General features: G+C 43.3%; 1 protein-coding gene across 1 annotated transcript in view; it reads right to left on the reverse strand.

Moving 5' to 3' along the window:
- Positions 1 to 20814, reverse strand: part of LOC140727139 (cyclic nucleotide-gated channel beta-3-like) — a 110561-nt gene that overhangs the window by 35528 nt on the left and 54219 nt on the right. The window contains exons 12-15 of the mRNA XM_073044441.1: positions 20247 to 20406; positions 20060 to 20157; positions 8834 to 8917; positions 168 to 286 (exon numbers count right to left, since the gene is read on the reverse strand). Coding sequence (XP_072900542.1) covers positions 168 to 286; positions 8834 to 8917; positions 20060 to 20157; positions 20247 to 20406 — 461 coding nt within the window. The remainder of the gene's footprint in view (positions 1 to 167; positions 287 to 8833; positions 8918 to 20059; positions 20158 to 20246; positions 20407 to 20814) is intronic.

Here is a 20814-nt window from a genome sequence, read left to right on the forward strand (position 1 = left end):
GTTTGGCGGATTTTAACCCCATTCCAGTACTAAACTCATACCTCACCCCATCTTTTCTATTAATATCAAGAAATGCATTATTTTGAGGGAAGATAAAAACTATTTTCTCATTAAACATGCCAGGCATTTAGTACTGTAAATCAATTCCTCAGCAGTTGGACCATTACCTGATTTCTCCAAATACAGATCCAGCCTTCAAGGTCACCAGAATTGTTTTACCGTCTGGTCCTCCAAGCACTTGAACCTGTCCCGACTTGATGATGAACATTTCTTTTCCTATATCTCCCTGAAGTGCACAATATCAGGTTCAAAGTCATTTGGTGCTTTCACACTATTTGATCTTTTATGTAAAAGTTTCAAAATATAATTTATGCAAAATATTGTGAATGTTACAAATAAATAAAAACAGAAAATATTTGAAACACCTAGTCCTTGGTGAGAGAAACTACACATCACTCAGCCTTGGCCCTAACATCTCTGTTTCAAAGATTTTATGGGTTCAAACCTTATTCCAGATAATCCAGGTTGATATTTCAGTGAAGCGCTGAAAGGCACCGTGATCCCATTTACTTGGCCATTTGAGTGATAAAGCTAAGCATGAGAGATTCTACAGATTTTGAAAATCTTAAGCATTACACACAAAATGCCAGAGGAACTCAACAATTCAGGCAGCATCTATGGAGGGGAATAAGCTGTCATTACGAAGGGTCTCCACCAGAAATGTCGAGCATTTATTCCCCTCCATAGGCGCTGCCTGACTTGGTTTGCTTCTCTAGCATTATGTGCGTGATGAATGATAAAGATCCCAGAATACGTGCTTGAAGAAGAACTTAGTATTCCATTGGTGATCAAGCAGAAATTCATCTGTAAACACTGATTAATTGCTGTTTGTGAGCCTTTGCTTTGTGTGCAGTTGTCACATTTATTTACAAGATATAATTTGTTGGTCACAAAGCAATTTCACCTTGAGAAGATGAAACCTGCTTTTTAAATGCAATTCCTTTATTTTCTATGTAGAAGTTACTTGAATTGTCAATGAAAAATTATGCAAAAATATTTAACTCATTATCGCAAGTTCTTAAATACAGTTTTGTCAATTATTATGGGCAGTTTAAATCACAACCACCCACATGTATAAGTATATGCTAATAGCAGGGCTGTATGTATATGTTTAATTAGGGTATTGGGATGTCCAGGAAGGGGTAGCACCTCTGGTGAAGGGGTTTGTCGTGTCCATTCTGGGACAGCTCACTCACCTTTGGTCCCCACCAGATACTCAGGTCTCATCTGTGGCTACAAGTATCTGTTTGTATGCCATAGCAGACACACCCCGGTGCACCCTTTCAACAGGCAGGCTAAACCAGGTGAGGGCCTCATACCCCAGTGAGACTGGGACATGTCAGTTCTAGCATGTGCAGTCAGTTTCGGCAGTTGGTCTGAGATCAGCAGTGAGATCTGATGGCCAGGATGGCATATCTGCAATGCTTTGCAGAGAGCAAAGGGCATGACAAGGTGTGGTGAACTACATATACCTGTCTGGACCCCCCCCCCCCGCCCCCCGCTGACGGCTCCTGTGGCTCCTCCCACTGACCGTGGCTCCTCCCACAGACCCCGGTATAAAGGTGATTGAGGCCTGAGCCCTGCCCTCAGTCTCCAGGATGTAGCATGGTGGTCAATTGCTGCTTGTTCTTTCTTCCAGTCAATAAAAGCCGATATCTCGTCTCACGTCTCAGAGAGTTATTGATGGTGCATCACAAAGCACAGAAGAAGTCATGGTCATCCTCTACAAACAAGGAAGACCCAGTTGTGACGACTACTGGACCTGGACCTCTGAGGTCTAGAGAGTGGGAATGCCCCGGTGCAGTGGCTTTTCCACTTTAAAAACTTCTTGTCATCTTCGGATATACCAGACAACAACCATGTACGTGTTAATGACTGGGGAGACTAAGAACTCAGACTTGGAGAAAGCTTGTTTTTACAAGGAAGCTTTTTGTAACAACTTTAGTGCAGTATTACTGCACAAATTAGACTCCAAGGCTGTATTGAATAATGGAAATGCTCTGAGCTATGGGACATTCAACCTAGAAATGGAATTCTTGGAACCAATTAACATGCAGTCCAGGCAGTACAAATGTAAACAGATAATTTAAGGCAATGGTTTGAGGACAGAGATAGGGAAACGGAACCATAAAATTGAATCAGCTTGGTCCAGAATGAAATGGAACAGGAATTTAGCATTCTGGCACATTACTGGCTGTCAGTAACAAAAAAAAAGCCTATTACGATCACAGCTGTTAGGAGCAAAATATAGATTTAAAAGATCAAACTATTTTGTATTGTCATTGTAACTGTATTGCTATGTGTCCAGTTGTTTGATTTTTGTAATTAAATCCCAATAATTACTTTAAAAGCTGAGCGCACTTTGAACATTATTTTGTTAAATATCTTTAAGAGTCCCGGTATATTATATCTAGAAGTAGGTTAAGTCCCATGGAGGCTTTGGGATGTCTGAATTGAAGATGGGAAGACAAACAAATACAGTACAGTATGTACCAGAGAGGCATAGTTAATAATGTGTTTGCCTGCTTCTCATGTCTATATAAAAGATGGGGTTTTATCCATACCTTTACACCTATTGGGCTGTTTTCATGCAGTAAGACTCTATGATGACAATAACGTCATAAGAGCATAAGACATAGGAGTAGAATTAAGCCATTTGGCCCATTGAGACTTCTCTGCCATTCTATCATGGCTGATTTATTACCCATCCCAAATCTTATTCTCCTGCATTCTCCCTGTAACCTTTGGCACTCTTACTAATCAAGACCAGTGCCTTATAGGAAAACCAAGCATAATGATCTAGATTTTGTGATTAGTAGTCAGCCAACAGCTTGAAATTGGTTGCAATCTCGAGTGATCATCTAAGCATGAATAAGAGAAAATGAAAGGATGGTGTTCACAGTAAGGACTTTTACATTCGCACTGCTGTGGATGGTAATGGGCATCACAGAGGAAGGTCACAGTGTTTGGAGGAACATTGGGCTTGATCTTGCTAGCTAACAGCAATCTCAATTTGCTGACGCATTCAGACCTGGCATTGGATTTGAGATGAGTGATTTCAATGGGGAATTGTAGGTTGTGGCTGTAGGAAATATGGATAAGTTAATTTTAAACCATTACTCTGTTTTATTGCTAATTATTTTCAAATATTTTAGTTAGCTTCTAAAATAAATGTTAATTCATTTTTATGATTTACCTCATTTTTAAGTGTTTTTAAATATCGTCTTTTACAGCCAGTCAAGTTGGGTGTATGGCTAAGCCAGCTGTCAAAGACTTCAATGATATTTCATGGCTGGGTCACTTGCACATATTAGTGGGTTGACTGATGTTCAGGTGAAATTGCTGGACTCTAGGATGTATTAGATCAGGTCATCAGATCAAAAGAGACAGCAGATGCTGGAATCTGGAACATGTTAGAAGAACTATCCCTGACTATTTTTGTTCCATCCATTTATGCCAGAATTGCTATTGACTTTAATTTTTTAAAAATAGTCTGAAAACATTGGAATAGTTTAAAAACAGTTCTGATTATTTTTTTAAAATACTAGCTAATTAATCCTCAAGACATTTCAAATTAGTGTTATTTGTAAATATTTTCAACTATTAGAGTATAGCTCAGCCCAAACTGTCGACAGTTTATTTCTTTCCAAACATGCTGTCACACCTGCTGAGTTCCTCCAGTTTTTTGTGTGTGTTGCATAGTATTGACTATACACATATGGCTCTGGGTTTAGATTTTTTGTTGCTAGTGACTGAGATTCTTAGCCAAATCCAGTAAATTCCAAGGAATGCATCTGGCATGAGAATATTCTGACCATTAAGAAACCTCATTTTATGCCATCTATTATGGCTGAGACAATACATTGTTTATTTGCTTTCCTGAAGAAAGGCTACTTGTTAAAAGATTTTGGAGCAAATGGCTGTAGTTTCACTTCCCTCAACAATGTTCTCAAAATTACCACCAGACAAAGAAACATTATATCTCACATAAGAACATGAATAAAATTACCAGAAAATTGCCCAGATTCCAGACATACGAGGAATTATAACCTCTGTTCTCAGGAGACAATTATAATAGAGATAAACTAAAATAATTGTATTATCTGGTAAAATATGGAAAGCAAATCTGTTGGTTTTATCTTTTGTTTCGTGAAACTTTATGATGTTCATTTTTCTAGCAAAGAATAATTATCATCTGCATTAATGAAATCTTCTGCAGTTATCTAATTCATACCTGAGGAATGATGAAATTATCATTCCCACTGTACTGTATGGCCTACAGTATAATAAGGGACTACTTTATGTTGTAGTGACACATCGTGCATGCACTATTAGGCGCTTATTGATCTGTATGTGTGTGCCGCGTTCAGTTTCTGCCAGTAAAGAATCATGAACCTTAGCTCCCGTCTCCAGCGTTTTTAGTAATAACATTGTTGTGTAACCAGGCCACATACATAGGTTAATGAACCTACATCATATTGGAACGCCATATTTTAATTGATAACGACACTTGGAAGAAGAGCGCAAAGCATGAGCCAAGGAGCGGGAGAAGGAGGCAGAGCGAGGTCGTGAGTCTGAAAGGAAGTGGGAGCAGAGCCGGGGTCGGGAATGTCGGGAGACCAAGAGACACATTCGGAGCCGCAGCACGTCCAGCCGAGACCACAGCCGGCACTGACCCCCAGGGACTGAGGGTCTGCCTGCCCCAGAAGGGAGATAAAAAGGAGCAACACACACACATCTAGAAAGAGTGTGCTTGTGGCGCTAGCAAAAAGGACACGCGAGTCAAAAAGGAAAATAAGTGGAGAACGGGACTTATTAACATAATAAAGATGGCGAGGATTGGAACCATTACAGCATTTGATAGTGGCATTGAAGACTGGGCAACTTACATTGAAAGAGTGGAGTCATATTGTGAGGCTAACGGTGTTTATGATGAAAAGAAAGCCAGCATCTTACTCAGTATTATGGGAACAAAAACTTATGGCCTGCTATGGAGCTTGTTTACCCCTGAAAAGCCAGCTGACGAAACATTCAAACAAATAGAAGACACTCTCCAACACCATTTAAACCCCAAACCTCTGGTCATTGCTGAAAGATTTAAATTTTACAATCGGAATCAGAGCAAAAATTAAAGCATTTGCTGAACGGCGCAAAATATCAGGACATTGTCAGTTTGGAGTTGGACTATCAGACGCATTGAGGGACAGGTTAGTGTGTGGCATGCACTGCAAAACCACACAGAAGAGGTTTCTGTGTGAAAGAGACCTTATGTTCGAGAAAGCGCTAAACATTGCAATATCAACGGAAATAGCGGCACCGGGTGCTTCCGAGATACAACAAAAATCTCTGGAATATGCCACAGATAAAATGTCACTGAACAGAAATGAACCCAGGGGCCAGAGCTGCAGAGGGGCCCAAAATAGATGGTTATTATAGCGGACAGAAAAAGTACGAGAGTGGAACACAGAAATGAAAAAAGAAACAAGAAAAAGAGGACTGTGAGAAAGAAGCATTAAAAAAGACATTGAAACTGACAGAATTTTTAAAGCCTGTTCTCGATGATGCAGCAGTACCATCCCTCTTGTCACAGTCTGAGACCAGTGGACAAATGGAGACTTGTCCAACAGCTAGCGCTAGCACCAGCATTAGCACAGGAGCACTTTCCTCGCCATAGTCAGCAGCTAACGTTGAAGAGGATGAGAGCATGACTTTGTAATTCCCGACCACAGAGGCCTTCGAACAACCAAGTCTGGCCGCCATTAACGTTAACGTTACTACTGCTGAGGATCCTTACAGCACTGATCCAGCTTGCTGGGGGAAGGAAACGTTAGATGATTCAGTCCGAGCATACTGGGCTAAGAAAGGGCTGGAGTCCTGCCAGAATAAGGATGTGGATATCAAAGCTTCGGAACAAGTATACAAGTAGCAGAGATGATTTTTCTCCAAATTTCACTTCAAACGCAAGCTTGTAAATGGTGAGTACATATCGAGACAATTGCTCCTTCCACTGGCTGTGTGATTTGTTTTGCATGCTGCATCTTCAGTGATGGTAACTGTCAGTCCATCTTCGAAACTGGCTTTAGCGACTGGAAACATGCCGCTGAGCGCATAGGAGAGCATGAAAATAGCGAATGCCACGGGAGAACGATACTGACCTACATTACACTAGCGTCTGAAAGTGGAAGAATAGATACAGAACTACAAAAACAGTTCGAGTCAGAGTGTGTCTACTGGACCGATGTATTGAAAAGAGTGGTGACAGTTGTGAAGTTTTTGGTCGAGAGGGGACTGGCTATCCTTGGCTCCAGTGACATATTTGGCAGGCCTGATAACGGCAACTACATGGGCATTCTAGAGGTAATAAATGAGTTTGACCTGTTTTTGAAGGCGCACATACAGAAATTTGGAAATGCGGGATCAGGAACCCCTTCATATCTTTCACCTAAAACATGTGAGGAGTTTATTGAGCTCGTGAATGATCGAGTTCTGTCAGAGATCATCAGTGAAATCAAAATGGCCAAATATTTTTCTATTAGCAGTGATTCAAGCACAGATGTCGCACACGTAGATCAGTAAAGATATTTCATCTGCAACAGAGCTTTTATGCTTCCTCAGAGAAAAAAACTTGCAGGTCATCTTCCCAAATGTAAGCATTGATCTGAGGCTTTACCTGACTCTCCCTGTCAAATGCAAGTGGTGAGTGATCTTTCTCCAAGCTCAAGCTAGTGAATAGGCTCAGATCCACAGTGGGACAGGACAGGCTGAATCATCTGACTCTGAGGTCACTTGAAAGTGATCTTGTTCAGAAACTGGATTTTTAGTGATCTGATCAAGGACTTTGCTGCAAAGAAATCCCGAAGAACTAGGCTTTAATTTTGAAAAACAAGCATCAGACTTTGTAAATATCTAGGCTTGTGTGTCAGTGCTGTTCCTGTTTTTGTGACAATAGGCTAATAGTTGACTGTTTACAAACCTAGTAAGTAATAAGTGGTCTTTACTCTGCAAACCACACAGCACAGCAAGAGGTTAGTATGTGCTAGATCTCAGTTTTCAAAAAGATTGTTGGAGTATTGTCAAGTTTCCTAGTTTGCCATAGTGCCATCTCTCTTGGCCTTTTTGTCTCTCATTTCCATTTTACTTTCTCAGAACACACGGTTGAGAAAACTACCTAGATAAAAATTCTTTGGCATTGTTTGAGAAATAAGGCCTATGGTATGTACAGCAATAGCTAAATAAAGATTTAAGATTGGGTACATCATACTTCGTCTCCTTCATAACTTTTACTAAGCCAACTAAGCCTAAGTCAATTTTTGAATGCTTTAGATACTGTCCTTCAAATTAAGAATTTGCATTACTTTCTGTCCTCCCTCTTAAGGCCTGTAAGTTTATAGCCTACGTATTGTACTAAACCAATGTCTTGGTCCACAGCTTTGATATTTAGACCAGTACGATCTTTGCTCTGGTTCTTGCCTGTTTTTGCTTGGTACAGCAGCATTTTACGGTGTCTGCAGGGGCCAAATCAGGGCCTCCAGCCCAGGGGCCTCGGCCCCACTAAATCCGGCCCTGATCGTGATGCAGTACCTGCGACCATAAACCAGACTCCAGCGATGATGTTTCTGAACAGGAACCTGAGGTCCCACATGGATCTTCTCAAACCAGATATACAGCGTGATGTAGAGAACAGACAGTTCAAACACATGAATGCTAAGTCAACACGAAGCTTCAGTGTGGGTCAGTCAGTTCTCGCAAGTAATTACCGGACTGAGAAGTATAATTTCCACCATAGATGGGCCACTGATGTATAGAGTACAGGTGGGAGAGAACATATGGAGATGGCATGTGAATCAAATCCTGGATGCTCGGGTGAAAAACACAACAACACCTTGCCCGGACTCCCATGACATAGAAGCAAACACTCCTGCTATGACCACATTAGCCTCCTCCACAGATGAGCCTGTCATCAGTGCTGAGGTACCTGTGGAGACTCGTTCCCCGAAGCAAACATTTCAAGTCAGACGTTACCGGGAGAGGCAGAGGAGACCTCCCCAGAGATTTGAGTTATGAATGGGTCTTAGACCACAAATAAAAAAAAGGGCTTGTTATAATTCAATATTACTATGTCAGTTTGACATTACTATGTCATATTATTATGTCAGTTTGTTATGATTTGATATTACTAAGTTACTAAGTAAACAAATGGTAGGCATTTGTATGTTAAGGGTAGACATTTGTTTAGCATAGTGACGCAGTAAAAAAACTATTAAAATAAAAGGGGAGGAGTGTACTGTATGGCCAACAGTATAATAAGGGACTACTTTATGTTCTAGGGACATGCCATTGCATGCGCTATTAGGCACGTATTGATCTGTATGTGTGTGCCGAGTTCGGTTTCTGCCAGTAAAGAATCATGAACTTTAGCTCCCATCTCCAGTGTTTTTATTAGTTGCATTTTTGTGTAACCAGGCCACATACACAACACCTACATTTACAAATAATCATGCATTTTTATGTCCTGACGAAGGGTCTCGGCCCGAAACGTCGACAGTGCTTCTCCCTATAGATGCTGCCAGGCCTGCTGCGTTCCACCAGCATTTTGTGTGTGTTGCTTGCATTTTTATATGCCGTTTGAAAGCCTCACAATCAAAACATTTTTAATGTTGGTTTAATTTATGAATTCTGGATATATCAATGATTAAACCATGTCTGTCTGAATTTAACTGGCTCAATAGATGCAAACAATTTACTACATGGTTAGGAGAAAAATGAAGATTACCTTCTTGCATACAAAATCACCAGGCAAATAGACAACGGATTTCAGCCTGAGCAGCATATCATATATCATCTGCTGGTCACATTCCTGGAGAGACATAGTAATGAAACATTGATTTAAGTTCAATAAAGGATGCATTTTAGTTCTTCTAGTCTGCACGAAATCTATAAATACACAGAAACTTTCACGTCTTCCTCATTTACTGAATTACAAATAGAATTCTACAGTTGGATTGAACAATTCATCCCATTCCCAGACTGACTGAGCAGTCAATATCTAGATTGGATTTTCTGAACACAATGTACCTGAACACTTCTCCATATTACTGGGTAGACACCAATATGATAACTGGAATGGGCTGTAGATTGGATAAAATATGTAATTCATAGGCACTTGTCTTCAGGACTACCGCCAGGATGTCCCTTAGTCTTTGGTATTTCTTGATATTACCAGAATGAATTTAATTAGGTAAGACTGGTTACTGTGATTTTGGAGATCTCAAGAGAAATCAGTGTGATTATTCATTCTGGCCAAACATTGCCATCACTGTTTCGATCTTACCTTTTTGCCCCATACCCTGAGCCCCTAAGGATGGAAATGTTTATAATGCAATCTCCTCCTGTTGGCTGTTTAACTGTCCACTACCATTCATTAATGGACAGGATAGGACCAATCCATGATGATCAGTAGATAGAAAGATTGTTTAATTCTGTCTATTGTGTACAGAACTTTATTTCAGCTTCACTAGGCTGGCACTTCACTTTTTGGCATGCTTGGTGCTGCTCTTGGTACATCTGTCTGTTCTCTGTATTGACCCAGTGTTGATCTTCTAGCTTGATTACTGTCATTGAATTGGGGAATAAACCACGCTATATGGTTGTTGTTGTAATGGAAACAACTACAATATTCTAACAAAAAACGCTTAGGGTTAACATGTGTGGGGAAGGTCGGGTCGGCTGTACAATACACAGAAAGCGGTGTGGGGACAGAGTACAGTTACACATACAAAGAACAAGGGAAAAGCACTACGACAGCTATCCCCCTTGACCTTGGATAGCTGCGGCTCCCTTACCAGGACAAACGATAAACCTTCCCAAACATAAATCAATGCACTTACCTTCAATGAGGTGGTCTGTAAGAGAGAGCGAGCCAGGCACATGTCTCACCATTTATAGTATGGGGCTGGGCGAGATAATCCAATTAAGGTGACCAATAATTTAGGTGTGCATTGATTAGTTGGGAGGGACCAAATGTTGATTGGCATGTGGTATGTCCTCCGACCAGCCAGATGGCAGTGCGTCTGTCACGTGGCTGGTATCTCTGGATACAGTTGTGGATGCAAACAAAAGATTTCCACTGCTGCAAACGGTCTATGTTGTGTCACGTTCCAAGCCTATCCTTCGTAGCATGATTGTAGTGCCATACAAACTGAATGGAGGTTATGCGTGATGTGAACGCAGAAACATTGTGATGGTCACTTCTACCAATGCTGTTGTGAATAGATTAACTGGCCACATGTAAAATGGTGAAGATTTCAAGTAGGTCTACCCCTAACAATAGTTCACTCACTACCTGCTGCAGACCCAGTCTGGCAGCTATGTATTTCAGGACCCAGCTGGCTCCATCTGTGGCAGTACTGTACTACCAAGCAAGTCTTGAAGATACATATTGAATAGATTTCTGAAGACCAGAAGACTTAACTGATGTGAGTGAATATAGGAGGGTGGAGTTGAAACTAAGGATTACTTTGATGTTATTAAACAATAAAGCTGGTTTTAAAGGCCAAGTGCTTCACCTCAACTTTTATTTCTATTTCTTGTATTCCTTCAATACAACACAAATTTCTTCATAACCTCCGCCATCTTCAATGGGACCCTACCCACCAATCAGATCTTTACCTCTGCACACTTCTCTCAGCTTTCTGCAGGGATCATTCCCTTGCTTTTCTCCAGCCCTGTGCCTTTTCCACCTATCACCCCTCAGCTTCTTAGTTCATCACTCCTCTCCCAATCGCCTGGCTTCACTTTTCACCTTCTAAGCTTGTCCACCTTCCACTACCCCTTTCTTCTTAATCTGACATCTTCACCCTTCCTTTCCAGACCTGGCCTGAACCGTCGACTGTTCATTCAAATCCATAAATGCTGCCTGACTTACTGAGTTCCTCCAGCATTCTGGGTCTATTGTATTTCTTATGGTTTTATGGAATCTAGAAAAGAGCTCCTGTTTCTCTGAGTAAATAAATAAATGTTCCTAATCAAAAATTTTACATTAGAACTATGAACCAGGTGATGCTGGAAATGCTTTTCTCCTGTTGGTTTCAGATTAATAGTTTGGGACTGCATTTCACAGCTTTAAGTGTTTATTGACTGTTTTCTTTCACTATGACTGACATCGTTACTGTGGCTGTGGAACAATCTCAGGTCATGAGGTCTCCTCTGTGGTGGTTGTAGGAGTTGACTCTGGAACTGCGGGGAGTGGTTCTGACAGCTCTGGCCACCTTTCCTCTCGTCTCAACTGATTGATGCCTCATCTCCAGACAACATCAGATGGAATCTCCACTGTGCAAGAGAATGGTTCAGATCTGCTCTTAATCTTTCCAATTTTGATCACCTTTGTAGTCCCTTGCCAGGATTGCTTGTCCAGGAGTGAAACACCAAACTTCCATGTCAGAGCCCTCAATTTGTCTCGGCTGTTGGTCTGCATATGCCTTCTGAGAATGGGTTTGAGGAGATCTGAGTATGAGAGCAAGGGACGACCCAGGAACAGCAGAGCTGGTGAGTTGTTGGTTGTTGAATGTGCTGCATTATGATATGCAAGGAGGAAATTGATGATCTTCTGATTCAGTGCCCGTGTAGTGTGTCCTACTGACAATGCTTGCAGTGAGTTCTTTAGACTCTGGACAAACCTTTCCATTTGTAGTTGGGTAGTACAATGCAGATGTAATATGTCTTATTTCACTCAGCTTCAGGAATATGACAAACTTGCACAACAAACTGTGGTCCATTGTCACTAAGTGTTCTGGAACACCAGTCCTGGGGAAGAGGCTTCTCAACACCTCAACAGCATGCGAGGTTGTAGTGGAGTCTACTGGGATCACTTCTGGTCTCTTTGTAGCTGGATCCACTACTATCAAAAATCTAGCAAAATCCACACGAATCCTCTGCCAGGGCAATGCAGGCCATTCCCAGAGATGGAGAGGCATCTTCTGGACATGTCGACATGGCAAGCTGTTTGATCTGCTGATCCTTCCCAGGCCATCAGACAATGCTTCGAGCAAACTCTTTCATTTTGACCCTGCCTAGGTGACCAGCATGTAGCTCCTCCAACACTTTAGCTCTCGGCTTGTATGGTACAACTTTCACCCTACATAAGCCAACCCCTATCAATAGACAATAGATGCAGGAGTAGGCCATTTGGCCCTTTGAGCCAGCACCGCCATTCACTGTGATCCTGGCTTATCATCGACAATCAGTACCCCGTTCCTGCCTTCTCCCCATATCCCTTGACTCCGCTATCTTTAAGAGCTCTGTCTAACTCTTTCTTGAAAGCATCCAGAGAATTGGCCTCCACTGCGTTCTGAGGCAGAGCATTCCATAGATCCACAACTCTCTGGGTGAAAAAGTTTTTCCTCAACTCCGTTCTAAATGGCCTACCCCTTATTCTTAAACTGTGGCCTCTGGTTCTGGACTCCCCCAACATTGGGAACATGTTTCCTGCCTCTAGCGTGTCCAATCCCTTAATAATCTTATATGTTTCAATCAGATCCCCTCTCAATCTTCTAAATTCCAGTGTATACAAGCCCAGTCGCTCCAATCTTTCAACATATGACAGTCCCACCATCCCGGGAATTAACCTCATGAACCTATGTTGCACTCCCTCAATAGCAAGAATGTCCTTCCTCAAATTTGGAGACCAAAGCTGAACACAATACTCCAGGTGTGGTCTCACCAGGGCCCTGTACAACTGCAGAAGGACCTCTTTGCTCCTATACTCAACTCCCCTTGTTATGAAGGCCAAGGGCAGGTTCATCCTGGTGCTGGTAACAATGGCAGAAGTTGTAGTTGTCTCAGCCAATCATGGCCTGACAATGCTGATCCTCCTGTTTTTACCACATACAAGCCCAATGTGGCTTGTTGGCTTTTATATTTCACTGTTATGAATGTAATTTCCACAGGAGTTGCCTTTTCAAGATGGCTGGGGTCCTGTCAATGATCTATGGCTGCACTCAAATTGCGGTTCCAAATGGCAGTGGGTTCCCGCTTCTGGAGTTTACTGAGCAGCCTAGCGTTTTTGATGTGTCCAGGAGTGGCCTGGAAGATGTACGCCTTTGGAGCCATCAAAGGTGAGGCCTCTGTGGATAACTCGATTCCTTGCTGGTGTCACGGAACAGAATGTCATGGAGATTGAAACATCGAGACAACGGGTGCAGCTGTCAGAGGCCTCTGCACTCCAGCGAGCTTTCTCTCTCTCTCTCTCTCTCAATGTGCATGGGTGGGGCGGGGGGGGGGGTACGTCTGCTGATTCTCGAGTTGGATGTGTTGGAACAGTGATCTGTTGATCCTCTCATTGTGGAAAGGGTGACACTTCTTTATCCCTTGTTTGTGAGAGGGCCTGTGGCATGTCAAAGTGCTGGGTTATGGACCTGTAGATTTACAGGCCCTGTAGACCTGTTACGGACTGCAGATCATGGGCTCTTTGTGGGCTTGCTATTGCTTGCTTGGTGGGTGGTGGATACTGATCCTTCCTGCTGGAACAAGTGGGGGAGGGTTGATGCTTTGCTGTTGCTTGTACATGGGAGGGGCTGGGGAGGGGTCTTTGCGGCCCTAACATTTTATAACCATATAACAATTACAACATGGAAACAGGCCATCTCGGCCCTTCTAGTCCCTGCCGAACGCTTACTCTCACCTAGTCCCACCGACCTGCACTCAGCCCATAACCCTCCATTCCTTTCCTGTCCATATTTTACTTTAAATGACAATACCGAACCTGCCTCTACCACTTCTACTGGAAGCTCATTCCACACAGCTACCACTCGCTGATTAAAGAAATTCCCCCTTGTGTTACCCTTAAACTTTTGCCCCCTGTCAACTCCTGTCCTCTTGTTTGAATCTCCCCTACTCTCAATGGAAAAAGCCTATCTACGTCAACTCTATCTATCCCCCTCATAATTTAAAATACCTCTATCAAGTCCCCCCTCAACCTTCTATGCTCCAAAGAATAAAGACCTAACTTGTTCAATCTTTCTCTGTAACTTAGGTGCTGAAACCCAGGTAACATTCTAGTAAATCTTCTCTATACGCTCTCTATTTTGTTGACATCTTTCTTGTAATTTGGTGACCAGAACTGGACACAATACTCCAAATTCAGCCTTACCAACACCTTGTACAATGTTAACATTACATCCCAACTCCTATACTCAATGCTCTGATTTATAAAGGTCAGTATACTAAAAGCTTTCTTCACCACCCTATCCACATGAGATTCCACCTTCAGGGAACTATGCACCATTACTCCTAGATCACTCCTAGATCACTCTGTTCTACTGCATTCTTCAATGCCCTACCATTTACCATGTATGTCCTATTTGATTATTCCTACCAAAATGTAGCACCTCACACTCACATGTAGCATTAAACTCCATCTGCCATCTTTCAGCCCACTCTTCTAACTGGCCTAAATCTCTCTGTAAGCTTTGAAAACCTACTTCATTATCCACAACACCAACTATCTTAGTATCATCTGCATACTTACTAATCCAATTTACCACCCCATCATTCAGTTCATTAATGTATATGACAAACAACATTGGACCCAGTACAGATCCCTGAGGCACACCACTAGTCACCGGCCTCCAACCTGACAAACAGTTATCCACCACTACTGTCTAGCATCTCCCATCCAGCCACTGTTGAATCCATCGGAGTCTTGACGAAGGGTCTCGACCCGAAACGTTGACTGCTTCTTTCAACGGATGCTGCCCGACCTGCTGAGTTTATCCAGCTTATTTGTACGTCTTGATTTGACCACAGCATCTGCACTGTACTTTGTGTTGAATCCATTTTACTACTTCAATATTAATACCTAACAATTAAACCTTCCTAACTAACCTTCCGTGCGGAACCTTGTCAAAGGCCTTACTTAAGTCCATATAGACAACATCCACTGCTTTACCCTTGTCAACTTTCGTAGTAACCTCTTCAAAAAATTCAATAAGATTTGTCAAAGATGACCTTCCACGCACAAATCCATGTTGACTGTTCCTAATCAGACCGTCTATCCAGATAATTATATATACCATCTCCAAGAATAATTTCCATTAATTTACCCACCACTGACGTCAAACTTACAGGCCTATAATTGCTAGGTTTACTCTTTTCTGTCATTCATTCTTTGGGTTTTCTTCTGTTTTGTGGATTCTGTGAAGATCAAGAATTTCAGGTTGTATATTGTATACATTCTCTGATATTAAAGGGAACCATTGAACCATTGAACCATCTTTTCTCCAGTACAAGTTCTTAGTTGGATATCTGCAGGCTTCAATTCAGTATCTTTGAAATGCTGCTCAAACACATTTTGTGGAATGACTGAAACACCTGAGCCAGTGTCTAGTTCCATTTTAATTAATTTGCCATTCGTTTCTCATGTAAGCCATGTTGTCTCCTGTTAGTTTTCACATTGTAAATCTGAAGGCTACTCAGACGTGTGTCACTCTCATCATTATCAGAATTTCCATCAACAGCATGCGGATTCATGCTCTTTGTGAAACTGCACCTTGATGTTTTATTTTTTTCTCTTCTTTGTGCTGTCCATTTATTTTTGTCAGCCTGATATTATCTTTGTTTAGTGTGTGTCCTATTTTGTTGCATTTTCTGCAAGTTTCACCTTTAAATTTGCATTGGTCTTGTGTATGTGAGGCCCTGCCACAATGGTAACACAATTTGTTTGGCCAGGTAAGTTCCTGTTTATATGTTGCAATGTTCATTCTCACTTTTATTTCTGACTCCAACGCAATTGCGTCCCTAGCTATTGTTTTGATTAACACAGTGATTCAACTGCTCTTTTAAATGTGAGTTGTGCTTCAGCTAGGAGCCATTTTTGAATGATTGCTTGTAAGATTCCACAAACTAAACAATCTCTCCGTGCATCATTAAGCCCATCACCTAACTGACAATGCTCAGACTGTCACAAGGGGACGTGGAGACTGGACCCAAATGCAGGACGCAGGGACTGAAGTACTAGGGGCAGGACAGGAACAACTGAAGGATAGAACAAGATGGGGAGACTGTGGCATGCAATGGTGATCCTGGGGTTCAGAGAGTTTATGGCGAAGGCAGGACCCTGGAGTCCATGGCGAAAGCAGGACCCTGGAGTCCATGGCGAAGGCAGGACCCTGGAGTTCAGGGTGAAGGCAGGACCCTGGCTAGGCTAAAGGATGGGTCTATGGAACAATGAATGCTGGGAGGAGAGCCCCCTGGGCGGGCCGCATTATTTCTGGGCAGGGCCCGGCCTCCCAGGCAGGAACACAGGGGCCCGGGCAGGTCGCGGGGCACCTGGGCAGGATGCGGGGCACAACCCATCGGAAGCGAGGGGTAGGAAAGGGTCGGAGTCCTCAGGGCGGGCCGCATAGCTACTGGGCAGGGCCGCCTCCCAGGCAGGAACACAGAGGCCTGGGCAAGACGCGGAGCACCTGGGCAGGATGCGGGGCACCACCCGTCGGAAGAGAGGGGCAGGAAAGTGTCAGAGCCCCCCGCCAGGCAACGGCAGTCCAGCCTGCCTTGCCCACCTCCGTCAGGCCTCAGGTCTTCCAATGGGGACACACATCCCGGTTTGCCTGCCACCCTGGGAGTGATCGGACCCTGGCTCTCCTGAGGAGATACTTCTGGTGGCCGTCCATGGAGGGGGACACCCGCTCTTATGTCTCGGCGTGTTCCATTTGTGCCCGGGGAAAGGCCTCTCATCGACCACCGATGGGTCTACTTCGTTCTCTACCCATCCCTGTCGTCCCTGGTCGCACATTGCCCTAAACTCCATCACCGGTCTACCCCCTTCCCGCGGAAACACAACTGTCCTCACCGTGATAGACCGATTCTCCAAGGCGGTGCATTTTGTGGCCCTCCCTAAACTCCCTTCCTCGCAGGAAACCGCAGATCTTCTAGTCCGCCACGTCTTCCACCTCCACAGAATCCCCGTGGACATCCTCTCTGATCAGGGTCCCCAGTTCATCTCACAGGTATGGAGAGCCTTCTGTCGAGCCCTGGGAGCAACGGCCAGCCTGTCATCCGGCTTCCACCCCCAGACGAACGGGCAGACGGAACGGGTCAACCAAGACCTGGAGGCGACGTTACGTTGTGTAACGGCAAACCACCCGTCTACCTGGAGCGACCATCTACCGTGGGTTCAGTACGCCCACAACTCTCTGGTGAGCTCTGCCATTGGGAGGTCCCTGTTCGAGTGCTCCCTTGGGTACCAACCCCCGCTGTTCCCCGCTCAGAAAGAAGAGATCGTGGTACCATCGGTTCGGGACCATGTCGATCGGTGCTGGAAGCTTTGGATACTCAGCACGGCCTACTCAGATCGACAAACCGAAATAAGAAAACGGCCGACCGACACCGGACTCCAGTGCCGGAGTACCAACCGGGGCAGATGTTGTGGCTTTCCGCCAAGGACATCCTGCTCAAATACGAACCTAGGAAACTCGCCCCCCGCTTCCTGGGACCATTCAAGGTCGAAAAGATTATCAACCCCACAGCGGTCTGCCTCACGCTGCCTAAGTCCATGCGTATTCACCCAACCTTTCATGTATCTCAGTTGAAACCAGTCTCCGTCAGCCCTTTGTGTCCCCCAGCTGAGACTCCCCCACCCCCCCCGGCCGGCTCATCGACAACCATCCGGCATACACCGTCCGACAACTGTTAGATGCGCACCGTCGGGGCAAGGGCCTCCAATACCTGGTGGACTGGGAGGGGTACGGTCCTGAAGAGCGTTCCTGGGTCCCCCGCTCCTTTATCCTAGACCCTTCCCTCATCCAGGACTTCCATCGGGACCATCCAGACAGGCCTGGAGTAACGCCGGGAGGCTCCCATTGGTGGGGGGGGGTTGGCCGTTCCCCTTTAACACTTCTTTCTCCCCTGATCATGCTCCAATTTCAGTCAATTACTGCTAGTTACCCAATTATCGTACATCTGGCTTTCAATCAGAGACTGGGAAATAAAAACAACGACGACCCTATCACAGGTTGCCAGTTTGTTGGTCAATTCTTGTGCGATACTTCGTTCCCTGTTCCAATTAGAACCGGTAATTCTAAGTTCCGCTCTAGGTTCTAGAGAGTCCCTGTGAATCCCGTCTCCTTGTCAAGATCCCTCTGGTTTCTTGCTCTACGTTCAGGTCTACGCCAGCCTCCCCAACTGAGTCGACGTGCCAGTGTCCTGCACTTGGGTTCTCCTCCGTCGCCCCCGTGTAACACAGCCAACTTCTTGAATTTGCCATGTACACTGAAATGGACTCCCCTTCCTTTTGATTCTACTTATGAAACCTAAGCTGTTCTGTAATCAACAATGCTTTTGCTTCTGACATACATTATTGATCCCGAGGGAAATTCTAAGTTTTCCTGCATTACTTTCATTATATCTACAAAGCTCAGCTGGGCTGGTTTGGTTGGAGCAGTTAAATTTCTAAGCAAACAACATGCTCTTCCACCTATTGCACTCAGTAACACTGACACTCACTTTTCATTGGCTGTTTCATTTACTTCAAAACATTGTTCAATTCATACAGTATACACCACCCAATTATAGAACATAGAACAATACAGCACAGTACAGGCCCTTTGGCCCACAATGTTGTGCCCACCCTTAAACCCTGCCTCCCATATAACCCCCCACCTTAAATTCCTCCATATACCTGTCTAGTAGTCTCTTAAGTTTCACTAGTGTATCTGCCTCCACCACTGACACAGGCAGTGCATTCCACGCACCAACCACTCTCTGAGTAAAATACCTTCCTCTAATATCCCCCTTGAACTTTCCAACCTTACCTTAAAGCCATGTCCTCTTGTATTGAGCAGTGGTGCCCTGGGGAAGAGGCACTGGCTGTCCACTCTATCTATTCCTCTTAATATCTTGTATACCTCTATCATGTCTCTTCTCATCCTCCTTCTCTCCAAAGAGTAAAGCCCTAGCTCCCTTAATCTCTGATCATAATCCATACTCTCTAAACCAGGCAGCATCCTGGTAAATCTCCTCTGTACCCTTTCCAATGCTTCCACATCCTTCCTATAGTGAGGCGACCAGAAATGGACACAGTACTCCAAGTGTGGCCTAACCAGAGTTTTATAGAGCTGCATCATTACCCCGCGACTCTTAAACTCTATCCCTCGTCTTATGAAAGCTAACACCCCATAAGTTTTCTTAACTACCCTATCTACCTGTGAGGCAACTTTCAGGGATCTGTGGACATGTAACCCCAAATCCCTCTGCTCCTCCACACTTTCAAGGATCCTGCCATTTGTGCAATCGAACACATTTATTTTTCCAAAGTAGCCAGAGATTCCTGCTTTTGTTTTTTTTATTTATAATTATCACCTATTACTCACTGTTTATGAACCTGTGAATTTCATCCATGTTCTGCTTTTTTAAAAATTCACTATCTTTCTCCCTTTGTAAGGAAAAATTAAGCTGTGCATTCTTTAAAACTCAAATGTGTTTGCTGTGCTTCATTAGTTAGGTAGTCATCTTTGACTCATTTTAATACTTACTTTTTGCCACTGTTGTATTTTGAAACTTTAAAACTAATTGAAAGAAAAACATGGTAAAAGCATGTCTACTTTATTTTTACTTTAGTGAGGTGTGCTCTTATGACGTGGAGGTGTAATGACGTATGCCATTCATGTACTTTTACAGGTAACCTGGAATGAATTATGTAAACAACAAATAATGCTTAATCAAACAACATGTCGACAATATTACTGAAATATTAAATATACAAGTAGTAGGTCATTCCACCTTTCAAGGCTGTTCAATGTGTTTCTTTGGATTCCTACCACATCAGAAAGATGTGCTCAACAATAGCTTAATTGAGCACTGTAATTTAAGTACAGTGGGTGGTTGGAATATAAGATAGGTTATAGGGAAATAATCAGCTGAATGGCCTCTTTTGTTGTAATGAGATACAATAAATAACAGTAGCAACAAAACCCAGTCAATTGAAGGGAAACTGAAAGTACAATACCTTAAACAGATCAACGTTGCTGACTATCTCATAGTTTTGATCAATTGCAATGGCCAGTTGCATCTTTACTGGCATACCTTCCATCATCTCAGATACATCTAAAACAAATAAAACGTTTTATTTATAGTAGAAGTCACTAAGGATATTTATCAAATAGGAAACCTAGTTTGTGCACAGCCTTACTTACCCAACTGGCCTTGTGATTCCCAAGTATATTCATACCATTTACGTACACGATTCTGTATATATCTTGAAACTGAATATGTATTCATATATGCTACTGTGTTATCCAAAGATGTTTGGTAGTACGCTTGGCCTGCAGTAGCTGCCCCAATAATGTCACGCATCTAAAAGTGGGAAAATATCCAAGTACATTAACAATTTTCATCAAACGTAAGGAAGCAGTTAGTAAAGTTATATGTGGATCTTGTAGATAAGTAATTAAGTTATACCTGTGGTTGTCTTAACTTTTAGTCAGGTCTAAAATTCCTGGAGAAGCATACTTCATTGCACCCTACTAAAAGGGCTCTTGGGGGTAAACAAGAGGTTTGAGTCAACCTGATCTGGAAACCTGTCAACTTTGGGTAGACTGCTGATGACTTAAATCCACAGTAGGGCAACACTTGCCTCAGGGTATTCTTCAGTAGAGTACTGCTTGCAGAATCTGTAGAAGTCCAGCTAAATTCTACTTCGAGAACTATCCTTGGTGTATTTTTATCTATGATTACGTGGTGTCTGGGTGTGATTGCAAACAT

Source organism: Hemitrygon akajei, chromosome 1 (genome assembly GCF_048418815.1).
Source record: "Hemitrygon akajei chromosome 1, sHemAka1.3, whole genome shotgun sequence".
NCBI classification, from domain to species: Eukaryota; Metazoa; Chordata; class Chondrichthyes; order Myliobatiformes; family Dasyatidae; genus Hemitrygon; species Hemitrygon akajei.